Below are 25778 nucleotides of genomic sequence, written 5' to 3'. Positions count from 1 at the left end.
GGGTGTGGGATATTTTAAATTCCAGATATTGGCAGAACAGAAGATCTATGAGTCTTAAAAAATTAAGAATTTTCCTAATAGAAAATTTAAAATGAAAAATAAAACTCACAAATAATAAGAGGGAAAAAATAGAATAAAGAAATAAGAGCCCCCTTTATAAAGAAAGCAGATAAAAGATATCGGGAAAGAGGGAAAAACAGTCTAGTGCAGGCTTATAGAACCACTCACTCTTTGCACCCTACCTATCCTATGCATAAGTTTAGGGGTGTGTATGTGTGTGTGTGTTTCATCCAAAGACTTCAGATTTTATGTATAAAATTACTTTATAGGATTTGAAGAGGAAGGGGGAAGCCTCCCAAATGATCACCTCTGTTATTTCTTCATGTTATTTCTTTAGGTGTAGCAACCAGGACAAGCAGATTCAGGGTCAGATGAAGAGAAGAAGGGAAAAAAAAACAAAAGTCAATTAATGGACTTTGTGTGTATGAAGCAAAGCTTTTGCAAACACATAAATATCAAGTGATTAACCTTTGCTCTGCACTTGTTTTTTTAATTGTGTACACTCATTATATATTCTTTTTCATTTTCAGGTCTTGACTCTAATCATGGCCAAACCTTATGAATTTAATTGGCAGAAGGAAGTTCCTTCCTTTTTGCAAGAAGGAGCAGTTTTTGACAGATATGAAGAGGTAAAGGAGTGCTATTAATCTTTTCTCTCAAAACATGATTTTTTCATTTTAATTTAATTACAGTATTGAGTAAATAGTATTTGACATAAGTAAGAACATCTTGGAGATTTATAAGTTGAAATAGTTGGAAAGAGTCAAAGTTATGAGATATAATAATGATAATAATACTATAATTTATTGAGCACTCTCTCTGCACCAGCTCTAATAAGGATGATGACAGTATAAATTATCATGTGCTCACTGTATGCCAGAAATCTTTCTAAGCACTTCCTGCGTATTATTTGTTCAGCTCCTTACAATAACCTTATTAGGTAATTGCCACAATTATGCTTATTTTACAGATGGGTTTCATGGAGTAATAGTTTTTGCTTAATCAAGTGCTTCAGGCATTCTTTCCTCATAAAACTTTCTATTTGTCATACGTGTAATAGCGATCGGACTTTGTGCTGGTCACTTACTTTGCTCGTCTCATTTATACAGACCAATTTAACCAAAGCTTTGCATACTTCTGCTTCTACCATTTATTGCTTGTGTCCTTGCAAGGTGGCGGTGGCTCCAGATTTTCTAGAAACCAGGGGCTTGGGTTCACCAGTCTATTCAGAAAGTTTAGGTAGGTGAGTGGAAGCCTTCTTTGCATTGTGAACATGTTGTTTTTCTTAGATTTTACTTGAATTTGAAGTTACTTTGAGAGGGATATGTGATGAAACTGTATTGCCTCTGTGGTGAAGTAAGATGCAAAACTTGTTCAGACTTCATGTAGAGTCAGAACTGGTTCCTTTCAATATCCGTGGACTATATTGTATGTGGCTTCCCAGAGCTTCAAATCATCAGGCTTTTTTCATGAGGACTATGGGCTGACACAACTCAGTACTTTGTTGACTTGGTTTTCCACGGTGTGTAGCATGATGCTTTCTAGGTTTGCACCATAGTTGCTTTGTGTAAACAAAATTGAGGAAAGAAAAGGATGGATTCAAATGCGGTCAGTGTTCTCTGTACTGAATCGGTGTATTGGGGTGACAGTTACTTATATGACTGAAGCTTTACTGCTTCTCTGAAAGAACAGAAAACTGCATTCTGCTATAAGAAGAAACAGAAAACAATTTTCTACCACCTGGAGGCAACCACTATTAACTCTTTGGTAGTTTTTTTCTAGTCTTTTTCTACTCTTTTTTTTTTCTCTTCCATCGATATAATCTTTTGAAAATGTAAATCAGAATCTCTCTTCCTCTATTTAAAATGCTCCCATGTCTCTCTGTTGTATTATAGAAGGGAGGAAATGCATCAGAATGAAATATAAGGCCTTCCATAATTTGACTCCTACCTAATTCTCCAATCTTGTTCCCCATTAGTTTTCTATGCACATTCTTGGTTTTAACATTAACAATACACTTACAATTTCCCCAGTGAACTATTCTATTTCATGCTTTGTATATACTGCTGCCTTTTCCTGAAATGCACTTATCCCTCCTTGTTTCACTGGCAAACTCCTATTCATCCTTCAGAACCCAAATGAGAAATCTTTATTCTTTAATATCTTCCTTGACCTATTAAATAAGAATTGATCATTCCTCTGTGCTACCTCTAATGTACCCTTGCACATATTATACTGTACTCACCTTTTAATTTAATTTTTTCATCTCTCATAGTATACCCTGAGTTTCTTGAGGTCAAGGGCCATATTTTACTTATCTTTTTCTCTCTAGGGACTAGCAGAGTGCCTGCAACTGCCAAATTCACAGTATATGTCTGATAATTAACGTCAAAAGGTATTTTAGATGTAATTGATCCCAACCCAGTCTGGTTTTATTATAATTTGTACATTTTCTTGATAATTGAAAAGGTGAGAGGACATAGTAATCCCTGAGATCCATATGAAAATCTGTACTTCAACATATTCAAAATATTAGGCTAAGTCATATTACATTTTCATCTTTTAGGTTAAAAATGGTCAGTATCAACAATTTGATATAGTTCAAACCTGAAGTGAAGAAGTGAAAGTCTCTCGGGTGTCTGACTCTTTGTGACACCATGGAGTGTATAGTTCATGGAGTTCCCTAAGCCAGAATACTGGAGTGAGTAGCCTTTCACTTCTCCAGGGAATCTTCCCAAACCAGGGATTGAACCCAGGTTTCCTGCTTTGCAGGCTGATTCTTTATCAGCTGAGCCACCAGGGAAGCCCAAGAATACTGGAGTGGGTAGCCTATTCCTTCTCCAGCAGATCTTCCCAACCTGGGAATCCATCCGGGCTGTCCTGCTTTGGAGGCGGATCCTTTACTAACTAAGCTATGAGGGAAGCCCACAAAGTAAATTCACTTGCCTATTTTCGTCCACTTTTCACACCTTGGCAAAGAAAGCCAAGACTAGCTTGGATGCATTTCCAGGCTTTCTCCCAGGTACACCAGGTCTAGACTGGGTACCCGTGCCCCCACAGTGATCGCGATTGCCCTTCATTGTGAGCTGACAAGAGACATCTCTCCCTGAATCTGCTAGAGTATCCCAAAAGATTTGCAGTTTTCTGAGACAGTTTCCCAGGCTCTGAAAATCTATAGGATAATTTAAAAATACATCCTGGCTTTCAGTTCCTCAAATAAGGTCATTTTGTAGAGATTAAATATAGTCACTGGCTGAGTGTTTCTTTTGTTGTCATATAAGCAGAAACCGATTAGAGAAAAAGTACTTTTTTGGATAAATTGTAATGTGATTTGATAAACTGGAAGTTTATCATCATCCAATCATTTTTATTTCTCATGATGGTTTTTTGGTTTTGGTTATTAATCATCACAACTCACTTATATTTAGAAAATACTGATGACTTGCACTTCTAAAGACATTTGCTTTCTTCCAGGTTCCTCTGAAAATGAGATAAAGCTAGAAGAAAAGAAATCTTAACAAGTATTAAATACAATTTCATTAAGCTTTCAACTTTCTTTAGTCCTATTTTACTAGGATGACAAGTAAAAAAAAAAATGTAGCTTCTTAAATATATCTCTTCGTGAAACGTATAAAATTGGTGTTGACCTTAAAAATAAAAGTTACTTTACCAGCAAAAATGTGTTTATTTAGGAATAGCAGAGGAATTGCAATTTGAGACAAGCATGCTAGTAAAAGCCATTGCCAAGGGGCCTTCCCTGGTGGTTCAGTGGCTCAGACTTTGCCTTCCAAGGTGCTGGTTCTCTCCCTGGTCAGGAAACTACAGTCCCACACGCCATGTGGCCAAAAGTCCAGGAAACATAAAGTGGAAGAAATATTGTAACAAATTCAATAAAGACTAAAAAGAAAAAGCCATTGACAAGTACAGCCAATGAAGGAGGGCAACAGTATCGTTGAAGGAAAAAGGAAGTTGGGAAGGGTTGTTTTGAATAAAAATCCACTGGAGAAAAGAGACAGGAGGGAAGTGGCTGCCGCTCACGGGCGATCTGTTGGGCTGGTTGACTTCTTGTGGGAGAGGCCGTGTAACATCTTTTCCTTTGGGGGGGCCTGTATTCATTTGATGGTTCTCTCTAGTGATGATTCTTCTCTGTACTGATAATTCTGAGGCAGTTTCCCAGGCTCTGGAAATCCAGAGGATAATTAAAAAAGACTTCCTGGCTTTCAGTTCCTCAAAGAAGGTCATTTCAAAGAGGTTAAATGTAATTACATGCAGTGGTAGCTTGTGAGAGCTCCCCTTCCTGGCCTCCCAATTCCGTTTGAGTGAGGTTTCCCTTTATTAAAGTCCGAAAGCCAAAGAGTGTTTCCAACAGACTGTAGCCAGTTTTTCTTATTACAGTTGAGCCTTGAACAACATAGGTTTGAACATGAACTTCTTCATGGTACACTTTTACACAGATTTTTTCAATGCCTACCATTTTTTGTTGTTTAGTTCTAAGTTGTGTCCAGCTCTCCGCAACCCCGTGGGCTGTAGCTTGCCAGGCTCCCCTGTCCATGGGATTTTCCGGGCAACCATCCTGGAGTGGGTTGCCATGTCCTTCTGCAGGGGGTCTTCCCTACGCAGGGATCAAATCCACATGTCTTGCATCTCCTGCATTGGGTTATTTCCCACTGCGCCACCGGGGAAGCCCAAAATACCTGCTGTAGAAGCTTGCAGTCCTCAGAGGGCTGAATCTATGGAAACAGTGGATATGGAGGCCTGACTGTAAAGTTGTAGTCAGATTTTTGATTGCACTGAGCTTGGCACCCCTAAAATCCCATGTTGTTCAAGGGTCAGCTGTATTTTCCTGTCTTGTAAGAGTTGGTTCTTTGGAGCCACGGCCATCAAAATATTTAAGACAACAAAATATAAATGGATATAGGCTTGTTTCTATAGTTTTTTGCCTGAACAGCAGTGAGAAATGACAACTGACAGCAAGTGGGAGGAACAGGAATTAGAGAAAACACAACCTGATCATCCCACAAACGCCACAGCAAAGGGGCCTTTTGTGAAGGAAGGGGTGCATGCCTTCAGCACCATATGGCAGCTAACGTTATCATGATGGCCCAAAGGATCGGGTAAACATTAAATTGTGTTCCACGTTATCGGTTTAAAGAAGGCAGGGAAGTGTTCAAATCAGTGGGTGAGCATTCACTAGGTCAGATTAAAAAAATAAAAATACTTACCAAACACTGTTTTAAAAATATGTATTCTTTTGACAAGAAATGTAACCAGTGCAACTGTATTTAAGTATTATTTTATTATTTCTGCTGAAGGGTTTCTTTTGAGGTAGCCCCAAATTTCAGATGCTGCAGCCTGTGTTGTAGCCTCTGATTGTATTCTCATGCCGCTTCAGAAGCTGTTTTTATCTAACCTTACTTGACTTTTCAGTTACTTACATGCAAAACCTGTTTTGTTTTCTAAGTAATGCAACAAGTGAGGCAAAAATCTTCAGAGACGTTTCTCTTGCAGAGGAGAGAAACGGCAGTGCACATGCAGCCCACGTGTTTCTGATCCCGCTGCTTCCTGACTTCCCTTCCGGGTCCTTATTAAAAGGCCGAAGACCCCGTCTCCTGGCTATGAGAACCCTCCCCAGCCTTTCCTAGAATTCCTCGGTACTTAAAGCACCCTCAAAATATTCATCTCCTCAGTGCCTGCCTTGTATTTGTATTATAACTGCTCTTAAGTATAGCATCTGACCTACTTCATTTTTTCACTTTTTGGCCTGCGCTGTGCGTCGTGTGGGATCCCATTTCCGCAAACAGGGCAGAACCCACGGCCTCTGAGTGGGCGCGTGGGGTCTCAGCTGCTGGGCCGCCAGGGAGGGCCCTCCTCCGTGCTTCCTTGTCACTCTGTTCCCAGGCCTGCCCCCTGCTCTCGTTTATCTCCCTCCCTAAACACATTACGGCCCCAAACTTCAGGAACAAGAGTGCTGTGTGAAACAGACCTTTATAAAAGGTTTGGTGGGAGCAGAGGTGAATTCCAGCACTCAGCAGGACACAGTGGAGATCCTGAGGAATAAATCTCAGTCGGGCCGACAGCTGTCTCTGTCGCCACCTTATTTTTCACCCCAGTCTTCCAAGAGACCTGTTGCTGTTACTTTTCTTTCACTTTTTGACCTCTCCCTCAGAATCCTTTTCTAATTCATAATTCACCCTTTTCCTTTTTCCCCATATGAAATTCCTCTTCTCCAAATGAAAACAACAAAAATGCCCTCTCAGACCAAGGAGGAACGGGAGATTCTGGTCCGTTCTCACCCTGTGCAGTGTGGCTCCCGGTCCAGCTCAGACTCTTGCATCTAGACTCTTGTGAGACCTCACGTTTGCATAATCTTGAAAGAGAACGGATGTACTTAAAAGAAACAAACCAAAAGTTTGAAGACGTTTATCCCTTGAAAGCAAAGTGGTCTGTTGTCCTTCTCGAGAAGTGGTCATCAGCAGAAATTTGCAATGATGGACATGGTCTGTATCCTGGCTGCTCTTACCGCATGTTAAGAGGATTGTGATACATGGTTGGTAGTCAGGGTTTTTCCCTCCTGTTTGCAGCTGTCATTTAGTTAAGAGGATTGTGATACATGGTTGGTAGTCAGAGTTTTTCCCTCCTGTTTGCAGCTGTCATTTAGTTGCTAAATTGTGTCCGACTCTTTGCAACCCCATGGACTGCAGCCCCCATGCTCCTCTGTCCATGGAATTCTCCAAGCAAGAATACTGGAGTGGGTTGCCATTTCCTTCTCCAGGGGACCTTCAAGACCCTGGGTCTCCTGCTTGGCAGGTAGACTTTTTACCACTGAGCTACCTGGGAAGCCCCTTTCCCTCCTAACATAAGCACAAAATCTAGACTGCACTTATTTTTCTTAGAGTGCAACAGTTTATCTTTAGCAAAATTAATTTAGTTTGGCATTTGAAAAAAACAAAAAAATGTGGCCAGTGGGACTGTGGAACTGAATTTATTAATCTTAATGTTAATGTTAATTAAAATTTACATAGCTACATGTGGCTGGTGGCTATCTTATTGGACAGCACAATTTTCTAGACAATCAACTCAAACTACAGGCAGATTTTAAAATACCATCCTCTTTTCCCAACGCGCAGAAGGAACTCTCAGTTCACTTAATTGGAATCTACAGTTTCATCAGCCATTTCTTCTCAGTGGTAGCTGGAGCAGAGATTTAGATGTCTTATTAGATGAGTCCCCTCAGCTGCCACTCTCTCCACATCCCAGATCCTGGCATGGGTTGGGCTGCCCTTTTCCTCACCTGAGGACTTTGTGTCTAAGGCAAGCTGCCCAGATGGAGTGCCTTTTCTGGCTCAGCCTTGGTGTTTATTAGCCCCTCCAATAGAAACCCTCAATAGCCTCCTCTGTACACAGACATCACAACCGCTGCTGGGAAAACAGAAACAGTTAAGGCAGTTGCCAACCCCAGAAGAATACAGAAATGCCAGATCAATCAAAGCTGAAGTAGGGCTGGGCAGAACAGGCTGAATGTGACCTGTCTCCAAGGCAGCTCCGAAGCCGAGCTGTAGGCCTCAGGGGCACTCCCAAGGCCCAGGCAGCCTACACGCCTGGGCTGTCCATTACTGCAGCGTGGAGTCGTCCAAGTGTAATGTTCAAAAGGCCAAAAGCACCACCTGCACAGAGTGTACTTCAACTTGCAGATTGATTTAGGTCTTCAGTGACGACACTAGCAGGAAGATAAAGCTCGTTGTGAGAGCACTGGAGGAAGAGAGACAAGGCGTTTTGTCAGGCAGATGCTAAACCAGTCACTGCCTGGTGCTGTGCTAAGTCGCTTCAGTCGTGTCCAACTCCTTTGCAGCCCCATGGACTGTGGCCCTCCAGGCTCTTCTGTCCATGGGATTCTCCAGGCAAGAATCCTGGAGTGGGTTGCCAGTTCCTTCTCTGGGGATCTTCCCCACCCAGGGATTGAACTGGTGTCTCTTAAGTCTTTACATTGGCAGGTGGGTTCTTTACCACTAGCGCTACCTGGGAAGCCCATGTCCCTGCCCTAGAGAACAATAAATTTCCTGGACTAAACTGGTAGACCAGTGGTTAAGACTTCACCTTCCAACACAGGGGATATGGATCCGCTTCCTTGTTGGGAAGCTAAGATCCCACACGCCTCACGGGTAAGGAACCAATATATAAAGCAGAGACAATACTGTAAGAAATTCAATAAAGACTTTGAAAATGGTTCACATAAAAAAAGGAACGTTCTTCTATAGAAATAAATCATCCTTGGAGAGGCCCTCTAGACATTGCTCCTGTAAAATATGTAATGGATATTAATACATAGCCATCTTTTTATCTCATTCTCAGGTTTTGGATAGTTTAAACTGAATTGTACCCATGGAGTCAGGATATCTGGCTCAAAATGTAGAGGGTGGAATTGTAGCCTATTACTTATATTTACAATGATGGATACCTGCAGAGTCATGCTAATGATAATAACAATTACAATCACATTCATTAGTCTTTTGATGCTTAGAGTCAACCTAACAGTAGACATGATATTTAATTATTATTGACAGAACAGAATGAAAAAAATCTGTTAACTTTGTTCAGTGCAAAGTTAACAGATCTTGGAAAGTAGAACTGATTGGAGTCAGAGGAAAAACTGGAGGCTTAATAGTCTCGGTGGGAGGAAATGTTGATAGTTGATGGTGCCCGAAATAGAGACTTGTGTCCATTATTTACAGCCAATCACAAAACCAAATATAAATTTCACATTGGGAAAGGGGAGGAGAAGTAGGGAAATGAGTTCAATGGAGTTCCATTTCTGAATTCTTATTCTAAGGAAACTATACTACATGTGCCTGGTAGATGATTAGCTCAGTTATTGCTGTCTTCAGACATCAGGCCCTGCTGAACTGGACATGTAAAACAAACAAAAAACGTGGCGTGTCATGGTTTCATCCACTGAAGTGCATCCCGCCGTTCCGGTTTGACGTTGCAGGCCCTCAGCATGCTGCCCTTGGTGTCGTTCCATCCTCAGCTTCGCTCTCCTGACAGTCATGCTATGATAGGGAAGTAGTGGGTTGTGCTTCTTGTGGGGTCAGGAGACCACCTGGGCAGTGGGTCTGGGGGACTGAGGAGGACTCAGAGAGCAAGCCGCCTTTTGTTTGGGTGAGTCCATCAGTGGATCAAAGCACAGCTGAGATGAGGGAAGCGTCCACCCTTGTGCAGGGGCCCGGGTGTGGGATGCAGGGGGTGGTTTGTCCAGTTGCTATTGGGGAGGGTGAAGGCCAGAGCCGCAGCTGCAGAGATAAGCAGTGTCCCCCGAGAAGTGCTCTACTCTCCAGAAAGGCATTGGTGCTAGATCCTGAAAGTGCTGTGAATCATTGTGTGTGTGTGTGAGTGTGTGTGTGTGTGTGTGTGTTAAGCAGGAAAAGAGTAAGGTCTGAATATGACTGGAAAGTGGTTATGCCTGATTGTGTCTGAGAGAGTAGAGGTGGGACTGAATGACTGGCCGAACAGTCATTTAGACACATAGGATATCAGAGAAGAGGTTCAGGGTGGAAATGAATTAGATTTCCTAACCCAGTGGATTTAGAAGGTAAGGAAGAGTAAGGAGTGTGTAACATGATTGGGATTTCTAATCCAAGAATCTGGTGGGCTCTGATGCTGGCAAAGAGAAGCAAATGAACAGTATTTATCATTATATGTTTTGTTGTAACCAAGAAACGGTTGGCATATATAGAAATCACCTAGGTTTTAGTTAAAAATAAATTGCTCAGAAGGGGAGTTGACAAGCATAGTAAATTACCCAAGAGGGTGAACAAATGGAGACATTCTGTTCCTTTCTCCGTCCTCCACTCCCAGGGCCATTGTTGGCATCCTGGCTGGAGTGGGCATCGTGAGTGGAGGCATGATGTATAAACAGGAATCTGAGAAGCAGGCAGAAGCCTCATCATGTACAGCAGTTCCGAAAGTCATTCCCAAACAAGCATCATCAGCATCACCTAGAACTTTATTATAAATGCAGACTCTAGAGACTCCCCGAGTGGTCCACTGGTTAAGAATCTGCCTGGCAATGCAGGGGACACCAGTTCAATCCCTGGCTGGGGAACTAAAATCCCACGTGCTCCAAAATTAATTGCTCCCAGCAGCATATGTTTTAACAAGTCCTTCAAGAAACTTGGACACACACTTGAGTGTGAGACTCAGAGGTTGTAGGATGGGGGTGGGGTGCTTGGATTTCTTTCTGAGTGTTATGGGGAACCATTTTCAACAAGGACTGATGTGATCTGGTGTACGTTCTAGTAAGAGTTTAGCTGTATGGAGAATGGATTTGTGAGAGGAGAGGGAGGGCACTCTGGGGATACAGAGTCAGGTTCGAGAACACCAGAAGTCTGATTTAAGGAAGATGGGTTGAAGGCTTAGTTCTCCCTCTTACTGGGTGTTTCCTCATAGGCAGTTTTCTTCACATCTCAGTGCTAGGAAAGGGGAGCTGGGAAGGCAGATGTGTCTGAAGAGTTGCACTTCATCCGGGGAGCCTCTGGTGTGACCCCTGCCTGCCCTCACAGCCGGCCTGTCATCGTCATCCTGCGGCTTCTTCCCCATTTGATAGAACAGGTGTGGCCGGAGTTGAGCGCTCAGTCCGTTAATCTTGCAGGAACAGAGCTGCAGGAGCTAGTGTCAGCCAGGCTTTTTGCAAGAACACCCAGACCCCTTCCTTCCTCTTGACCAGCCTTTGAAACAACTGTGCGGATAATGTCCTTTGTGCCCTCAAACCCCCAGAGCTTAGAGCCCATTCGCAACCAGAGCAGGAGGTCTTTAATCAAAGGTCTGTATCGTTTGGAAAGTTCTTGGAAGTAAGTGGATCTGAAGGCACAAGACTCTGATTGGAGCCTTGACCTGACATTTACAAGTCACAACCTTGAGCCAGTCCTTTCACCTGCCTCAGTGGGCGTCTAGGAGTAGAAAATGGTGGGAAGGTAAATACATGGTGAAACTAATGCAAGGTATTTTAGTCAGGTTTATGCAGACTCATCTTGGTGCTGACTTTCTGTCTTCTTCATGGCTACAAAACTCCCTGGAGCTAGGCACCATGGAAGTCCTCATTTCTCAAAAGTTTCTGCTTTTAATTAGATGACGGAAGCTCTGACAAAGCTTCTTTCTGCACCTGTTGATTTCCAATTGCTTTCGGCTCAGAATAATCCATATGCGAAGTGGCATATATTGGGATGGCATGTTCTAACACCCTTAAGTGGTTTAAGACAGCAGCCATTTATTAGTAAGGATAGAGAAGAATGAATAGCACATTAATTTTGATGGTCATTTATTAATTATAGGCTTTGATTCTCTGGGTCAGCCATCTGGGCTGGACTGGCACACTCAAATGTTTGCTGGTCCAACTGGGGGGCCGATTGATTTAGGATGGTCTTGAAGGACCATTTCATCTCCACCCTACTTGGTCTGTCAACCTCCTGCAAGCAGATGGGACAGGCTCTTTCCTGCTTGTTTCTGCTGCCTGCTCTAGACCAAAGCAGGTGGGGACCTTGGAAGGGGCTGCCAAGTCACCTTGCAAGGAGTGTGGTTTCAGGAGGGGTGAAGGGGTGTGGCCCTCTCTGCAATCAACTACTGTTATCGTAGGTAGTCTTTATGTAGCCAGTCATTTCACATTTGAAAGGCATAGAACAAGGGTGAGAACACTTTTTTCTGAAAAGGACCAGATTTATATATTTTAAGTTTTGCAAAGTCATACAGTCTTTGTCAAGATTATTTTGTAGCATGGCAGCAGTCATAGAACATTCAATAGTCCATAGATGAGTGTAAGTTCCAAGAAAACTTTGTTTTCAAAAGCAGGGCTATAGTTTGCAGACACCTAGCTTGAAAGACAAATAAGGATACATAGGAATGAATAGCACATTAATTTTGACGGTCATGGTGATACTTTCAGTTTTGGGTAATTACTTTTAGCTCCATCATTTTCCCCTATGAATGCCTTATTAAATTTTCAGTTTAGTCATCCTCAACTTCTTTTTCTTTTCTCTGTAATTACATCAGCTTTTGCTGCATAATCAATTACCTTTGTCTTTCTTTTCTAAGATGCTGTAGATTTGTTTGTCTCACTTTTATATTTTTTTGCCTCTCTGTAAGGTTTCTCTGTGCTTATATTTCTTCATTTGTTCACTGAGGTAGAAGAAAATTGTATTCTCTGGAGGAATAGAAGCATCTCACCCGTGAAACAGCCTCTGAGTCAGTCTCATGGAAAACTCTTAATACTGGAGATTCATGCTCTTTAAGGGCGTAGAAAGGACTTATTTATGGGAAGAAGAGACACATGTCCACTAGGAAACTAGAGGAATAAATCTGGGCTGGCTTGATTTTTAAGGAGCCTTGATATATAGGAGCTGTTGAAAACAAAATGTACCAATACAACGTGAGAAGAAATAAATCATAAGTATGTGAAGAGCAAACTCACTGGAAAAGACCCTGATGCTGGGAACGATTGGAGGCAAAAGGAGAAAAGGGCAACAGAGGATGAGATGGCTGGATAGAATCACTGACTCAGTGAGCATGAGCTTGGGCAAACTGCGGGAGACAGGGAGGGACAGGGAGGCCCGGGGTGCTGCAGGCCATGGGGTTGTAAAGAGTCCGACATGACTTAGCAACTGAACAACAACAACAAAATAAAATATAAGGAGCTAGTTACTTAGGTTTCTAGAGTATCACTGTGCTATGCTAAAGGACTTAGTTAAAATTCAGTGGCTGAAATGACATGCTTGTTTATTTTTTTAACATGTTTTAAAATTGAAATATAGTTGATTTACAGTGTTATGTTAGTTTCCTGTGGACAGTGCTAGTTTTGGGTTTTGTTTTGTTTTTTGCTTTTTTCCTATCTGAAGTGCAAATAGGAAAGGGCACTGTTTTTGCTCCTTCAAACCTTGTTTACGACCACAAGGGAGCAGGAGCTTAGTGCGTGCCCGTGCGTCCTTTAATTAGGGTTGATAGGCGCAGCCTTGTGGTTCTCCAGGCTGATGGTGAAGGGGCCCCAAGGACATCCTGGTGGCATTCTCTTTGGGGTGGCACTCTGTTCATGAGTGTGGCCCAGCCATTAAATTAATGAGCTCATCCAAGTGTGAACAAATGAACAGTCAAAGGAAATATACAGCATATTTTAAAGTGAATCATTTTGAAGTCCCTTCTCAAGTAAGAAAATGGTATTTCTTTAAGCTCAATTTCTTGTGAATTCCCTCATCCTAAAAATGATGATGGATGTTTTTGTTGTTACTTCTGGTTTGGTAGTTTTTATGGAAGACATGTTTCACTGCTTATGTTCTCTGAGAGACAGCAGTAAGTGATGTTGAAGCAGGGTCTTAGTTCCCTGCCCAGGAATTGATCCTGCGTAGTCTGAATGAAAACTAGGAATTCTAGTTGCTAGTCCACCAACGGGCTAGAGGCTAGAAGCAAAGTGGTCCTGGCTCTTGCCCCATTTGAAATCAAGAATGTTTCAAGGAGGCAAAAACTGTAAAAACAGGTACAAAGTTTATTATTATTAGCAGAGTACAACTTGTGGTAATGCACACAGGGAAACAGTCTATTTAAGACAGAAGCAGACTTCCGTGATAGTGTAGTGGTTAAGAATCCGCCTGCTAATGCAGGGTTCACCGGTTCCATCCCTGGGCTGGGAAAATCCCACATGGTAAGCCCACGTGCCACAACGCCTGAGCCTGTGTGCTGCAGCTACGGAAGCCTGCAGGCCGAGATCTTGTGCTCTGCAGCGAAGAGAAGCCCCCATCTGCAATGAAGAGTAGCCCCTGCTTGCTGCAGCTAGAGAAAGACCGTGCATAGTAACAAAGACCCAGAACAGCCAAAAATAAGTAACTACTGAAAAAATTTAGTAAACAAAGGCCAAAATACAAATGCACAAATCAGAAATTCACACCCAGAGAGAAAGGGTGTGGGCGTCCTCCCTAATGAGGAGGAGCACGGTAAAGAAGCATTTAGATAGTTTATATATGATGGTTCTTCTGGCCTTTGTTTACCTTTGTACAATTATCTCATTTCTTTTTCACATGTGACCTGTCCTAAGGCCCTCCCTAAGATGCGTGAGCATGTTTCTGCCAACATGGATTCTGGTGCAGAGGCCTATAGGAAGCTCGGCATCACTTACTTCGGGGTGGCACCTCCTCCTTTCTAACCCCCAAGGACCTTTCTATGCAGTCAGGGAGGTTTTCTTGACTTCACAAGTGGTCATCTCTTGAGTCCAGCAGAGTTCAGCTCCTGCCATTAACTTTGTCCTGAGTGACTAGGGAAAACAAAGATTCAATTTTACTCTAGTTGAAAACAGCAGCTCCAGCCCAGGGGCCCATCTGCCTTCTTAAACTTACTACGTAACTTAAATAGATGGTGGTGGACTGCAGCATGCCAGGCCACTCTGTCCATCACCAGCTCCCAGAGTTTACTCAAACTCATGTTCATCGAGTTGGTGATGCCATCCAACCATCTCATCCTCTGTTGTCCCCTTCTTGTCCCGCCTTCAATCTTTCCCAGAATCAGGGTCTTTTCCAATGAGTCAGTTCTTTGCATCAGGTGGCCAAAGTATTGGAGCTTCAGCATCAGCGTCAGTCCTTCCAATGAACACCCAGGACTGATCTCCTTTAGGATGGACTGGTTGGATCTCCCTGCAGTCCCGGGGACTCTTAGGAGCCTTCTCCAACACCACAGTTGAAAAGCATCAATTCGTTGGTGCTCAGCTTTCTTTATAGTCCAACTCTCACATCCATACATGACTACTGGAAAATCCATAGCTTTGAGTAGACAGGACTTTGTTGGCAAAGTAATGTCTCTGCTTTTTAATATGCTGTCTAGGTTGGTCATAGCTTTTCTTCCAAGAGCAAGCGTCTTTTAATTTCATGGCTGCAGTCACCATCTGCAGTGATTTTGGAGCCCAAGAAAATAAAGTCTCTCACTGTTTCTGCTATTTCCCCATCTATTTGCCATGAAGTAATGAGACCAGATGCCATGATCTTAGTTTTCTGAATGTTGAATTTTAAGACAACTTTTTCACTTTCCTCTTTCACTTTCATCAAGAGGCTCTTTAGTTTCTGTTTGCTTTCTGCCATAAGTGTGGTATCATCTGCATATCTGAGGTTGTTGATATTTCTCCCGGCAATCTTGATTCTAGCTTGTGCTTCATCCAGCCCAGCATTTCGCATGATATATTCTGCATATAAGTTAAATAAGCAGGGTGACAATATACAACTTGATGTACTCCTTTCCCGATTTGGAACCAGTCTGTTATTCCATGTCCAGTTCTAACTGTCGCTTCTTGTTGCTTTTTGTGATCCACACAGTCAAAGGCTTTGGCATAGTCAATAAAGCAGAAATAGATGTTTCTCTGGAGCTTTCTTGCTTTTTCACTGATCCAACAGATGTTGGCAATTCGATATCTGGTTCCTCTGCCTTTTCTAAAACCAGCTTGAACATCTGGAATTTCATGGCTCACATATTGTTGAAGCCTGGCTTAGATAATTTTGTGCATTATTTTGCTAGCATGTGAGATGAGTGCAATTGTGTGGTAGTCTGAGCATTCTTTGGCATTGCCTTTCTTTGGGATTGGAATGAAAACTGACCTTTTCCAGTCCTGTGGCCACTGCTGTGCTTTCCAAATTTGTTGACATATTGAGTGCAGCACTTTCACAGCATCATCTTTTAGGATTTGAAGTAGCTCACCTGGGATTCCATCACCTCCAGTGGCTTTGTTCATTATGATGCTTCCTGAGGCCTACTTGACTTCACACCCCAGGATTTCTGGCTGTAGGTGAGTGATCACACTATCGTGATTATCTGGGCCATGGAGATCTTTTTTTATCTGTGTATTCTTGCCACCTCTTCTTAATATCTTCTGCTTCTGTTAGGTCCATACCATTTCTGTCCTTTACTGTGCCCATCTTTACATGAAATAGTCCCTTGGTATCTCTAATTTTCTTGAAGAGATCTCTCGTCTTCCCCATTCTGTTGTTTTCCTCTACTTCTTTGCATTGATCACTTTGTATTGATCTCCTTGCTATTCTTTGGAACTCTGCATTCAAATGGGTGTATCTTTCCTTTTCTCTTTTGCCTTTCCCTTCTCTTCTTTTCAGAGCTATTTGTAAGGCCTCCTCAGACAACCATTTTGCCTTTTTGCATTTCTTTTTGTTGGGGATGGTCTTGATCCCTGCCTCCTGTATAATGTCACGAACCTCTGTCCATAGTTCTTCAGGTACTCTGTCTATCAGATCTAATCCCTTGAATCTATTTGTCACTTCTACTGTATAATCAAAAGGAATTTGATTTAGGTCATACCTGAATGATCTAGTGGTCTTCTCAACTTTCATCAATTCAGGTCTGAATCTGGCAATAATGAGTCCATGATCTGAGCCACAGTCAGCTCCCAGTCTAGTTTTTGCTGACTATAGAGCTTCTCCGTCTTTGGCTGCAAAGAGTATAATCAGTCTGATTTCGTTATTGACCATCTGGTGATTTCCATGTGTAGTCTTCTCTTGTGTTTTGGAAGAGGGTGTTTGCTATGATCAGTGCATTTTCTTGGCAAAATTCTGTTAGCCTTTGCCCTGCTTCATTCTGTACTCCAAGGCCAATTTGCCTGTTACTCCAGGTGTTTTTTGAAACATTTTTTTTTTTGAAATATGTGTGCCTGGGAGCAAAAAAAAAGAAAAAACTACCTACCTATCAAAAAAGAAAAACTTTCTGAAGTTCATTAATGAAGGCTGTTTAACTGTTTAGTCACCGATTTGCTTTATCTATTTTAGACCATAATTATTATGTTACTACAGCCTGGAGTTTTTAATTTGATTCTGTTAAAGAAATGACAATTGGCAAAAAAGTATTTTTCATATATTTTCCCCTAAGAGCAAATAAGCACTGCTAAAAACCCTAATACCTCTACGTTGTGATCAATGAAAATCACCATTTAAGGTTAAAAAACTTTTCATCAAGTCTAAATTTTGGGAGGAAAAACCCCACACAATTAGATAAAAAATACTATGAATGAAACGTAACTTTACTTTTTTTTACTGAAACCTTTTATTTATTTTTTAATATTTAAATTTACAATTATTTATTTATTAAAATCCTTATTGAAGTATAGTTGATTTACAATGTGAATTTATTTTTTAATTTAATTTTTAATTTATATGGAACTTAGTTGATGTACAATATTATATTAGTTTCATGTGTACAGCTAAGTGATTCAATTATACATATACATATTTCCATCCTTTTTCAGATCCTTTTCCCATATAGGTTATTACAGAATAATGAGTAGAGTTTCCAGTGCTATTACATTTCCTTTCAATAAATAGAAATAGACATAAAATATCTTCAGGATTAATGTCATTAATCCTGAATATTGATTCTGATAAATTAATAAAAAGCACACTAATTATAATAATGCAATCTAAGTCACTCCAGTTGTGTTTGACTCTTTGCAACCCTATGGACTGTAGCCCGCCTGGCTCCTCTGTCCATGGGATTCTCCAGGCAGGAACACTGGATTGGGTTTTGACCCTCCTCTAGGGGACCTTTCTGACCCAGGGATCGAACCCAACTCTCTTATGTCTCCTGAATTGGCAGGCAGGTTCTTGACCACTAGCACCACCTGGTAAGCCTACTAATTATAATAAGTAGTTTTTAAACTACCTATTCTTAAAACCATAAATAGTAATCAATTGCTTTGAAATCCTGCCATTCAATGAAGTGGATGGACTGAGCCAGATAGCTTGCCAGGCGTCTTCTTTCTATAAAGAGTCCCCCTGAGGACCACTTGGTGCTGTCGCTGCTGCTCTCTAGCTGCAGACGGTCCTTTTCCAAGTACCTAAAAGGGCAGATGAGTGTCTCAACTTTGAATACTCACCAGAGCCAAGTTGCCAGGATATTGCTCCCAGATAAAGAGAGGGTTTGTATTAAGTGGTATTTCAGGTTAAATCATTGCCAGAGCTCTTTCAGGAAGAGTTTGAAATACACATAGTTTGGTTAAGGGCATGGCTTTGCAGTTAAACAGAAATAGCTTCAATTCGACTTTGCTGCTCAAGATATCTGACCAGTCTTTACTCACTTGGCACTAAGCTTTCTTGTCTTTAAAATGAGGGTGCTAATACCTACCCCACTGCATCATTGTGAGGAAATAAGTTGGATGGATCTTTTTAGAATGTAGTTAGAGTGTACCCCTCTTCTGCTTTAAAAGGTCAGTGGCTTCCTACCTTATTCAAAATAATTTCCAGAGTCGTCCTCGTCTGTTCTCAGGCCCCCTACACAGCCCCTATTACTTCACTGTGCCACTGATGTTCCCTGAAAATATGAGGGCCTTTGTACTTGTAGCTTCTGTTCTTCCGCACTCATCATCAGTTCTCACAGCTTACTTCTTCACTTCATTCCAGTCTTCCCCAAGTTCACCTCATCCAAAAGACCTTCATGATCACCTTACTTAAAAAAACGTGCACATGTGCACACACACATACACACACATACTTTTTAGACTTTTGATCTTCACATTTACCCATTCCTGATATATTATTTATTTGCCTAGTGTTCTTTGTCAAAATCCCCCCCTACAAGATAAAGCCAGAGAGAGATACACTGTTTTTATTTACTACTATGTCCCAGGTCTGGAACTCATTCAACTCAGATATTTAATAAGCATCTCTGATGATCTAGCAATTCGTTGCTTACATATTTGGGAGTCAAATTGCTTGTTATTTAAGTGTTTCCTAATATTTCTAAAAAGTTCCTAAGGACGTTCAAGGGTCCTAAGAAACCAGAACCAGACTCCTTTAGGAGGACCTGGAGAAGAGTTAGCCAGAGATCCCCTCTGTGGCTTCCGTAGGGCTGTGCCCTTTACATCTCCCTCCGAGACAAAACCATCTCAGAGTGCAGGCAGTGGACGGCCTCCAGCTGCAACGTGCTCACCCCTGCAGCCGTCAGCAGCGGCTCAGGCTGGTGGGTGGTGTGGCCGAGCCTGCAGCCTGCCCTTTGCTGCTCTACCCAAGGCTCCTCTGGCAGGCAGTCCTTGCTGCACGCTCCCGTCCACCTGGTGGAGATGCTGGGAGTGTGCCGCCTCTGAGACCCTTCCTCCCCTGTCCTCTTCCTCACCTCTCCTTTCACGGGTGCCTCGTGGTATGCAGGTTCTCCCTGCCTGCTCCTGCGTCATCTTCTCCTGCCTCTCTCTAGAGGTGTTTCCTGTAATCCATCTCCTACTCTCCCAAGTGCCTCTTGGCGTCTGTCCCGAGATGACCCAATTCCTGCAGCGGTCCTTCTGTCAGGGTAGGAGGGTCACGTGCTAAACCTTCGGACGGCAATTTTCTGAACCCAAGTCTTGCTCAGGATTCTCTCGGTTGGTAGCTATGGTCCTCCTGTGTCTGTTCGAGTGATTTCTGCAGCTCTTGAAGACACGATAAAAAGTAATAGAGTCAGGATTGGCCCTTAGGGCTGGTGGGGACTGTGCACCCTGGAAACCTACACATAAGCTGTGTCAGAAGATAAAAATGGGAAAGGAATGACATCTCATGTGGCCAATATCAAGATAAAGCATTTTTACAAGCTGGACTACTTAAGTGGGCAATGTTGACATTCAGAGGGAAATTCCATAGAAGTCATTTGAGATTCCTTTCCTTTCAGTGACTCTATTCAACTGCCGACTCGTACTTGGCCATAGTTCAGAATATTATTTCTTGGATCAGTCTCTCCAGATATATATGTCTTGAATGTTACTATATGTCTAATCCCTTAATCATTATAGTTTATTATTCTGGAACTGATTGTGTTTTTATTAGAAGTGGTTTACTGAAAAGAAGTATTTACTAGCTTATGGTCACGTTTCAAGCACTTCTGCAAAGCACAAAGACTTTTTTTTTGGAGGGGGAGATGTTGAGTAAAATGTTATTCATGACATTTGTTAAAAAAAAATAAGGTAGACTTCCCAGGTGGTCCAGTGGTGGACGCTCCACAGTGCCAATGCAGCAGGTATGGGTTTGATCCCTCGTAGGGATGTAAGATCCTGCATGCTGTGAAGGGTGGCCAAAAAATAAAAATTAAAAAAAATAATCAGACAGATTGTATTCAGGAGACCACCACAAAGGGAGTTTGCCAGCAGAGGAGAGAAATTGAGCCCAACTTCAAAAATAACAAAGAAAAAGGAATTTGTACCCAGGGAGCAGGTAGGGTAGTCAGTGGGTGGAAAATTGCTAAAAGGAAACATCCAGGGTAAGGAGAGATTTTGGCTAAACCACCTGAGTAGAATCCTGCTTCAGGCAAGCCAGGGTGATCAGAATCCCCTGGGAGGTGGTGGAGGTTGAAGAACCAGGTCAGATATAAAGGCTGATCAGATCCTGAGTTGGGGGATTCTGGCTAAAGCAACTCAGCAGGGTTCTTGCTAATGCTGGGCAGTGTAAAGACAGACATGGAAGTCCAGAACTCAGAGCCTGACTGGGAAGCAGGTTCAGAGGGGCCTGACAAGTCGGCTCAAGCAGAGAATCTCTGGGGTGGGACGTGGGGCGAGGGGTGGCTGAGGGGTAATGGTGATGTATAAATTTGTTGTAAACGTTTGTTACAAAAGCATTTCTTTTCCTCCCTGGCTCCAAATAAGTTGGTCTTTAATTTTTCCTCCTTATAATTACTACAGCAACTGTTTTGACTAATATGACAAGTTTTTCTGCCCAAGAAAGAGACTTTCTTGAGTGACCACACACTTCATCTAAAAGCATGTCTTGTTGACTTTCTTCTTCTTTCTGCACTCTGAGAGGCAGTTGCCAAATACCTTAGGAAGAATTTCTTCAAGTGTTGTCTGGCAAGCATCAGGGAGTCTGTCCAGCGCCCTGCGGCAACACAAGAGCCCTCTCAGAGTCTGAGGGTTCAGATTGGACCTCCAAATGCCCTCAACAGAGTGCTTCCAGGAGAGAGAGGGATAAGAAAGACAGATAGAGAGTTTGGTGTCTCAAACGGGCAGACCTTAAAAAGTTAAGACCCAAAGATTCAACATCTTTATCTGGAAGTAAGAGAAAATAGAGATTCCTAACTATTCAGGACCGTGAAACAAGCAGCCAAAAATAGAATTTGACTCTTTCAGGCAGCTCATTTAAGCCATACCTTTTTTTCCCCAAATTTAGACCCTAGTTGACCAGCTTCTCACAGAGCCAAGGACGTGTCAGAGCCCTTGCTGATAACAAGCACCATCAGGCCAAGTTTCAGTTCCTTTTGAAAAGAGGACATGAAAAATCAGGAAAGATGCTGTGCCCTCCTCTTGCTTGTTTTCAGCAGCCTTCAACAACTCTTCCCCGCCAAGCCAGGTCACTTTGAAAGCTGATGATGACCTTCATTTCTGAGAGCTGTATAAATTGAAATGAGGGGATTAAGCCCTGCCTTTTGTTGTCAGAATAAAGATTCACTGTATGCCATTGTGTCATTCCTGAAATCCCCTTTCTAAATGCTTGCAGTTGGTTATTGAGGGGGAGAACTTTTCATTTCTGTTTCTGTGGATAGACATAGACAAGGTAGACAGCCACTCTAGCACCTGTAATACTTGCTGAACAACCTCTTGATTGCCGCTCACTGTCCAAAAGTATGGTCAGAGGACACACTCACACAGAAGCCACGCAGGACAGTCCCCAACCCAGAGACCGTCTCCTTTGGCCGCTACTCGCCCACAGTCCTGTAAAGAAGGAAGAACTAGATGTATGTTCTGATGGCTGGGTGTGGGCTGAAGCTGGCTGCGGCACAGAAAAACACAGTCTGACTAGACTTTCAGTGAGTCTCGCTCAGCAGCTCTAGGTTATCTGCACGTATAGACTTCTAGATCTGCATCAGGGAAAAAAGCACACAGGGTATCACTGTCCATCCTGAAGACCCACATGGCAGAGGTGCTCTCCCCACTTCAACGCAGATGTAGATGTAATTCTGCTGCTTATTTTCTGTGTCCTCTTGAGTGACTTGCTAACCTCAGAGACAATCTGTGAGGTTGGGGTGGTGGCGTTTACTATATTTGTTTCTTGGATGCTTCCTCATAATCAGTTCTAGCAGAGTGAGTCACAGTGATAATCAGCAATAATGTACTGAGAGCAGGTTATTTATCAAGCCCAGCAGTGCCTACAGGTGGCCTGTGAGATGTTGTTGAGGTTGCTTCCCTGCTTTTGGAGATGAAGAGCTCAAAGAAGCCTATGAGTGTCCAGCCACATTTGGATCGAGTCTGTTGGACCAGTGTAACCTGTTGGACCAATGTAACATGCCAGGTAGTTTTGAGTGTTCATGAAATGAGTTTCATGCTTATTTATGCATGTTTCTTCCACATCCCAAAGTCAGCTGTGATGCAGAAATTGTTAGTGTTCAGTCACTAAGTCATGTCCAACTTTTTGGGACCCCATGAATTGTAGCATGCCAGGCTTCCCTGTCCTTCACTATCTCCCAGAGCTTGCTCAAGCTCATGTCCTTTGTGTCAGTGATGCCATCCAACCGTCTCATCCTCTGTCACCTCCTTTTCTTCCTGCCCTCAATCTTTCCTAGCATCAGGGTAAAGACCTGATGAGTCAGCTCCTCACATCAGATGGTTTAAGTGTTGGAGTTTCAGCTTCAGCATCAGTCCTTCCAATTAATATTCAGGGTTAATTTCCTTTAGGATTGACTGGTTGGATCTCCTTGCAGTCCAAGGGAATCTCAAGAGTCTTCTTCAGAACCACAATTTGAAAGCATCAGTTCTTCAGGACTCAGCCTTTTTATGGTCCAACTCTCACATCCACACACATGACTACTGCAAAAACCATATTTTTGACTATGTGGACCTTTGTCAGCAAAGTTGATTTCTCTGCTTTTTAATATGCTATCTAGATTATGTCATAGCTTATCTTCCCAAGAAGCAAGCGTCTTTTAATTTTGTGTCAGCAGTCACCCTCCCCAGTGATTTTGGAGCCCAAGAAAATAAAATCTGTCACTCTTTCCACTTTTTCCATATCTATTTGCCATGAAGTGATAGGACTGGATTCCATGATCTTAGTTTTTTGAATGTTGAGCTTTAAGCCAACTTTTTCACTCTCCTCCTCCATCATCATCAAGAGGCTCTTTAGTTCTTCCTGGCTTTCTGCCATTAGCATGGTATCATTTGCATATCTGCGGTTATTGATATTTCTCCTGGCAATCTTGATTCCAGCTTGTGATTCATCCAGTCCAGCATTTCGAATGATGTGCTCTGCATTTAAGTTAAATAAGTCTTGACATACTCCTTTCCCAATTCTGAACCAGTCCATTGTGCCATGTCTAATTCTAACTGTTGAATCTTGTCATACATACAGATTTCTCAGGAGACAGTAAGCTGGTCTGGTATTCCCATGTCTTTAAGAATTTTACACAGTTTGTTGTGATCCACAGAGTCAAAGGCTTTAGCATATTCAGTGAAGCAGAAGAATATGTTTTTTGAAATCCCTGTGCTTTTTCTATGATCCAGCGGATGTTGGCAATTTGATCTCTGCTTCCTATGCCTCTTCTAAATCCAGCTTATTCATCTGCAAGTGCCACTAGATAAAATGCATTAAGGATTTAAGTTGAAGACAGTGGGGAAAAATGAAAAGTAAATCAAACTGGGCAAAATAAGGAGGCAAATTTAGGGGCAAAATTAGGAGGCAACCACTCTATGGGCAATGAAAATGTCCCATGAATTGAAAGAAGTGAACTGCAAATTTGCTTTTGATCCTGATGGCCGGAGCAGTTCAGGAAAACGAAACAGTTTTAGGATACAAAATGTCAGATTACAAGGAAAGCAATGAATCGTACAAAATAAATTTTCTTTGTACTAGCATCCAAGAAAAATTTCTGATAGGTCTTTCCAACAACCTGGTAATATATAAGATCTCTACAGTTAATAAATAGGGTCCATACAGTTGATAGAGTTCACAAGAGAATGCTTGAGAAATGTGGTGATTAGAACTGAAACATTTCTGAAGCCCTTCTGACTCGAGAGATGGTTACTAGCCTTTGGGGTAAGGGCAGCCAAGCCTCCCTCTGATGTGACACTGAGCAATTCCCTGGAGCCACTCCAGACAATGTCACTCTCTCACTTACGGGTCTCAGAGCAGAGGAGATGCGAAGGCATGCTTCGGTGTAGCCTGCCGTCCCAGCCCTGCCTCACCGGCTACACGACCCTGGGAAAGACACTTCATTTCTGCACCACAGTGGCCTCCTCTGTAAAATGGGAATATTAAGAGCTGCTCCCTCATGGGAAGTTGGGAGGTTAATAAGTCAATGTGCTCCGAACATTGCCCAGTGCTGAATGAGAACTGTTTGGTGGTAGCAGTTTAACGTGTGATTTATACTTGGGAAGGCCCCTCACAGTCTTTCCCTGACTCCGACTGCAATCGTCTCTCTCCAGCCTTAACAAAGCTCTCTTCTCTTCCTCCATTTTTATCAAACCAGGAGACAAGGAGCCCCGTGTTTTCCTCAAGGTGGAACCTACCAAGGCAGTGTTCCTTTACTGACAGTCCAAAAGCCCGTTGATTTTAAGTAGAGGAGGACCTCCTCAGTCAAGGCTGTCAGAGTCAAACAGACACAGGCTTCAGAATCAGAGAAACCAGTTTGAACTGACCCTCCTCCAAACATTTCTTTCCCCTCATTTCTAAAAACCGCACGTCTGATACGGTAACCACTAATCATACGTGGCTATTTAAATGAGACGGAAGAATTCTGTGTTTTTGTCACATCAGCGATATTGACATATTGCTATAAGGCTGCATCTCCCCACGTGGCCCCTGTGGCTTCCGTGCTGGGCTGTGGTCATCTGGCTCGTTGGTGTCATCACAGGAACTCTGTTGCACGGTGTTGTACAGGAGCCCTGAATTACACAGTGGCTGTTTGCTCCTAACCATTACTAGGTTTGCAGCATTGACCTGTCCCAGGCACTCAGGCTTTCTCAACTCTGAGAACCCTGGGAGGTTGGTATCCATTTTCTCAAGTTACAGGTGGGGCCAGTCAAGCTTGGAGAGATGAAATGTTACCATGGCAAGATTCTCTGAAAGATGCTGAAGAGGAGGCTGGCATTTGAGCCCAGGAACGATAAGCCAGCTTCCCTGGTAGCTCAGTTGGTAAAGAATCCACCTGCAATGCAGGAGACCCTGGTTTGATTCCTGGGTAGGGAAGATCCATCTGGAGAAGGGATAGGCTACCCACTCCAGTGTTCTTGGGCTTCCCTTGTGTCTCAGCTGGTAGAGAATCTGTCTGCAATGCGGGAGACCTGGGTTCGATCTCTGAATTGGGAAGATCTCCTGCAGAAGGGGTAAGCTACCGACTCCAGTGTTCTGGCCCAGAGAATTGCATGGACTGTATAGTCCATGGGGTCACAGAGAGTTGGACACGACTGAGAGACTTTTACTTTCACTTTCACAATAAGCTACAAGGTCTGGGTTGCAGTGCGCCTCCTGAGGGTTTTCTTTCTCAGAAAGCAGGAGTCTCGTGGTGAAATGTGAAGCCCTCATTAGCTTCACTCCTCTCTATATTCTAATCTACCCACCCAGTTGCAAGCACCGAAGAGGCCCAGAACAGCTAGGTAAATGAAGAGGAGTTTAGTTTAAATAGAGAGGAGTTAACACGTTTGTTAACCAGCCTCAAATCTCTATCTATCCCTGGTAGTAAGACTTGACCATTCCCTATTTGACGATGCAGACCCCAGGGTAGAAAGGTCTAGTCATTCATGATTAACTCAGGTATTATTG

The 25778-nt window shown here is 42.7% G+C and overlaps 1 protein-coding gene across 7 annotated transcripts in view; it reads left to right on the top strand.

The window, feature by feature from the left end:
• The window catches only part of PLCB4 (phospholipase C beta 4), a 478191-nt gene that overhangs the window by 284445 nt on the left and 167968 nt on the right, over positions 1-25778 (top strand). For all 7 annotated transcript variants that reach the window (XM_040248315.1, XM_040248318.1, XM_040248317.1 and 4 more), the window contains exon 4: positions 591-689. In XM_040248315.1, the coding sequence (XP_040104249.1) occupies positions 606-689 (84 nt within the window). In that variant the 5' untranslated portion in view covers positions 591-605. The remainder of the gene's footprint in view (positions 1-590; positions 690-25778) is intronic.

This window comes from Oryx dammah, unplaced genomic scaffold (assembly GCF_014754425.2).
Source record: "Oryx dammah isolate SB20612 unplaced genomic scaffold, SCBI_Odam_1.1 HiC_scaffold_10, whole genome shotgun sequence".
In the NCBI taxonomy this organism is placed as follows: Eukaryota; Metazoa; Chordata; class Mammalia; order Artiodactyla; family Bovidae; genus Oryx; species Oryx dammah.
The sequence above is the reverse complement of the archived record's forward strand: the minus strand, read 5'-3'. Positions and strand labels throughout refer to the sequence as shown.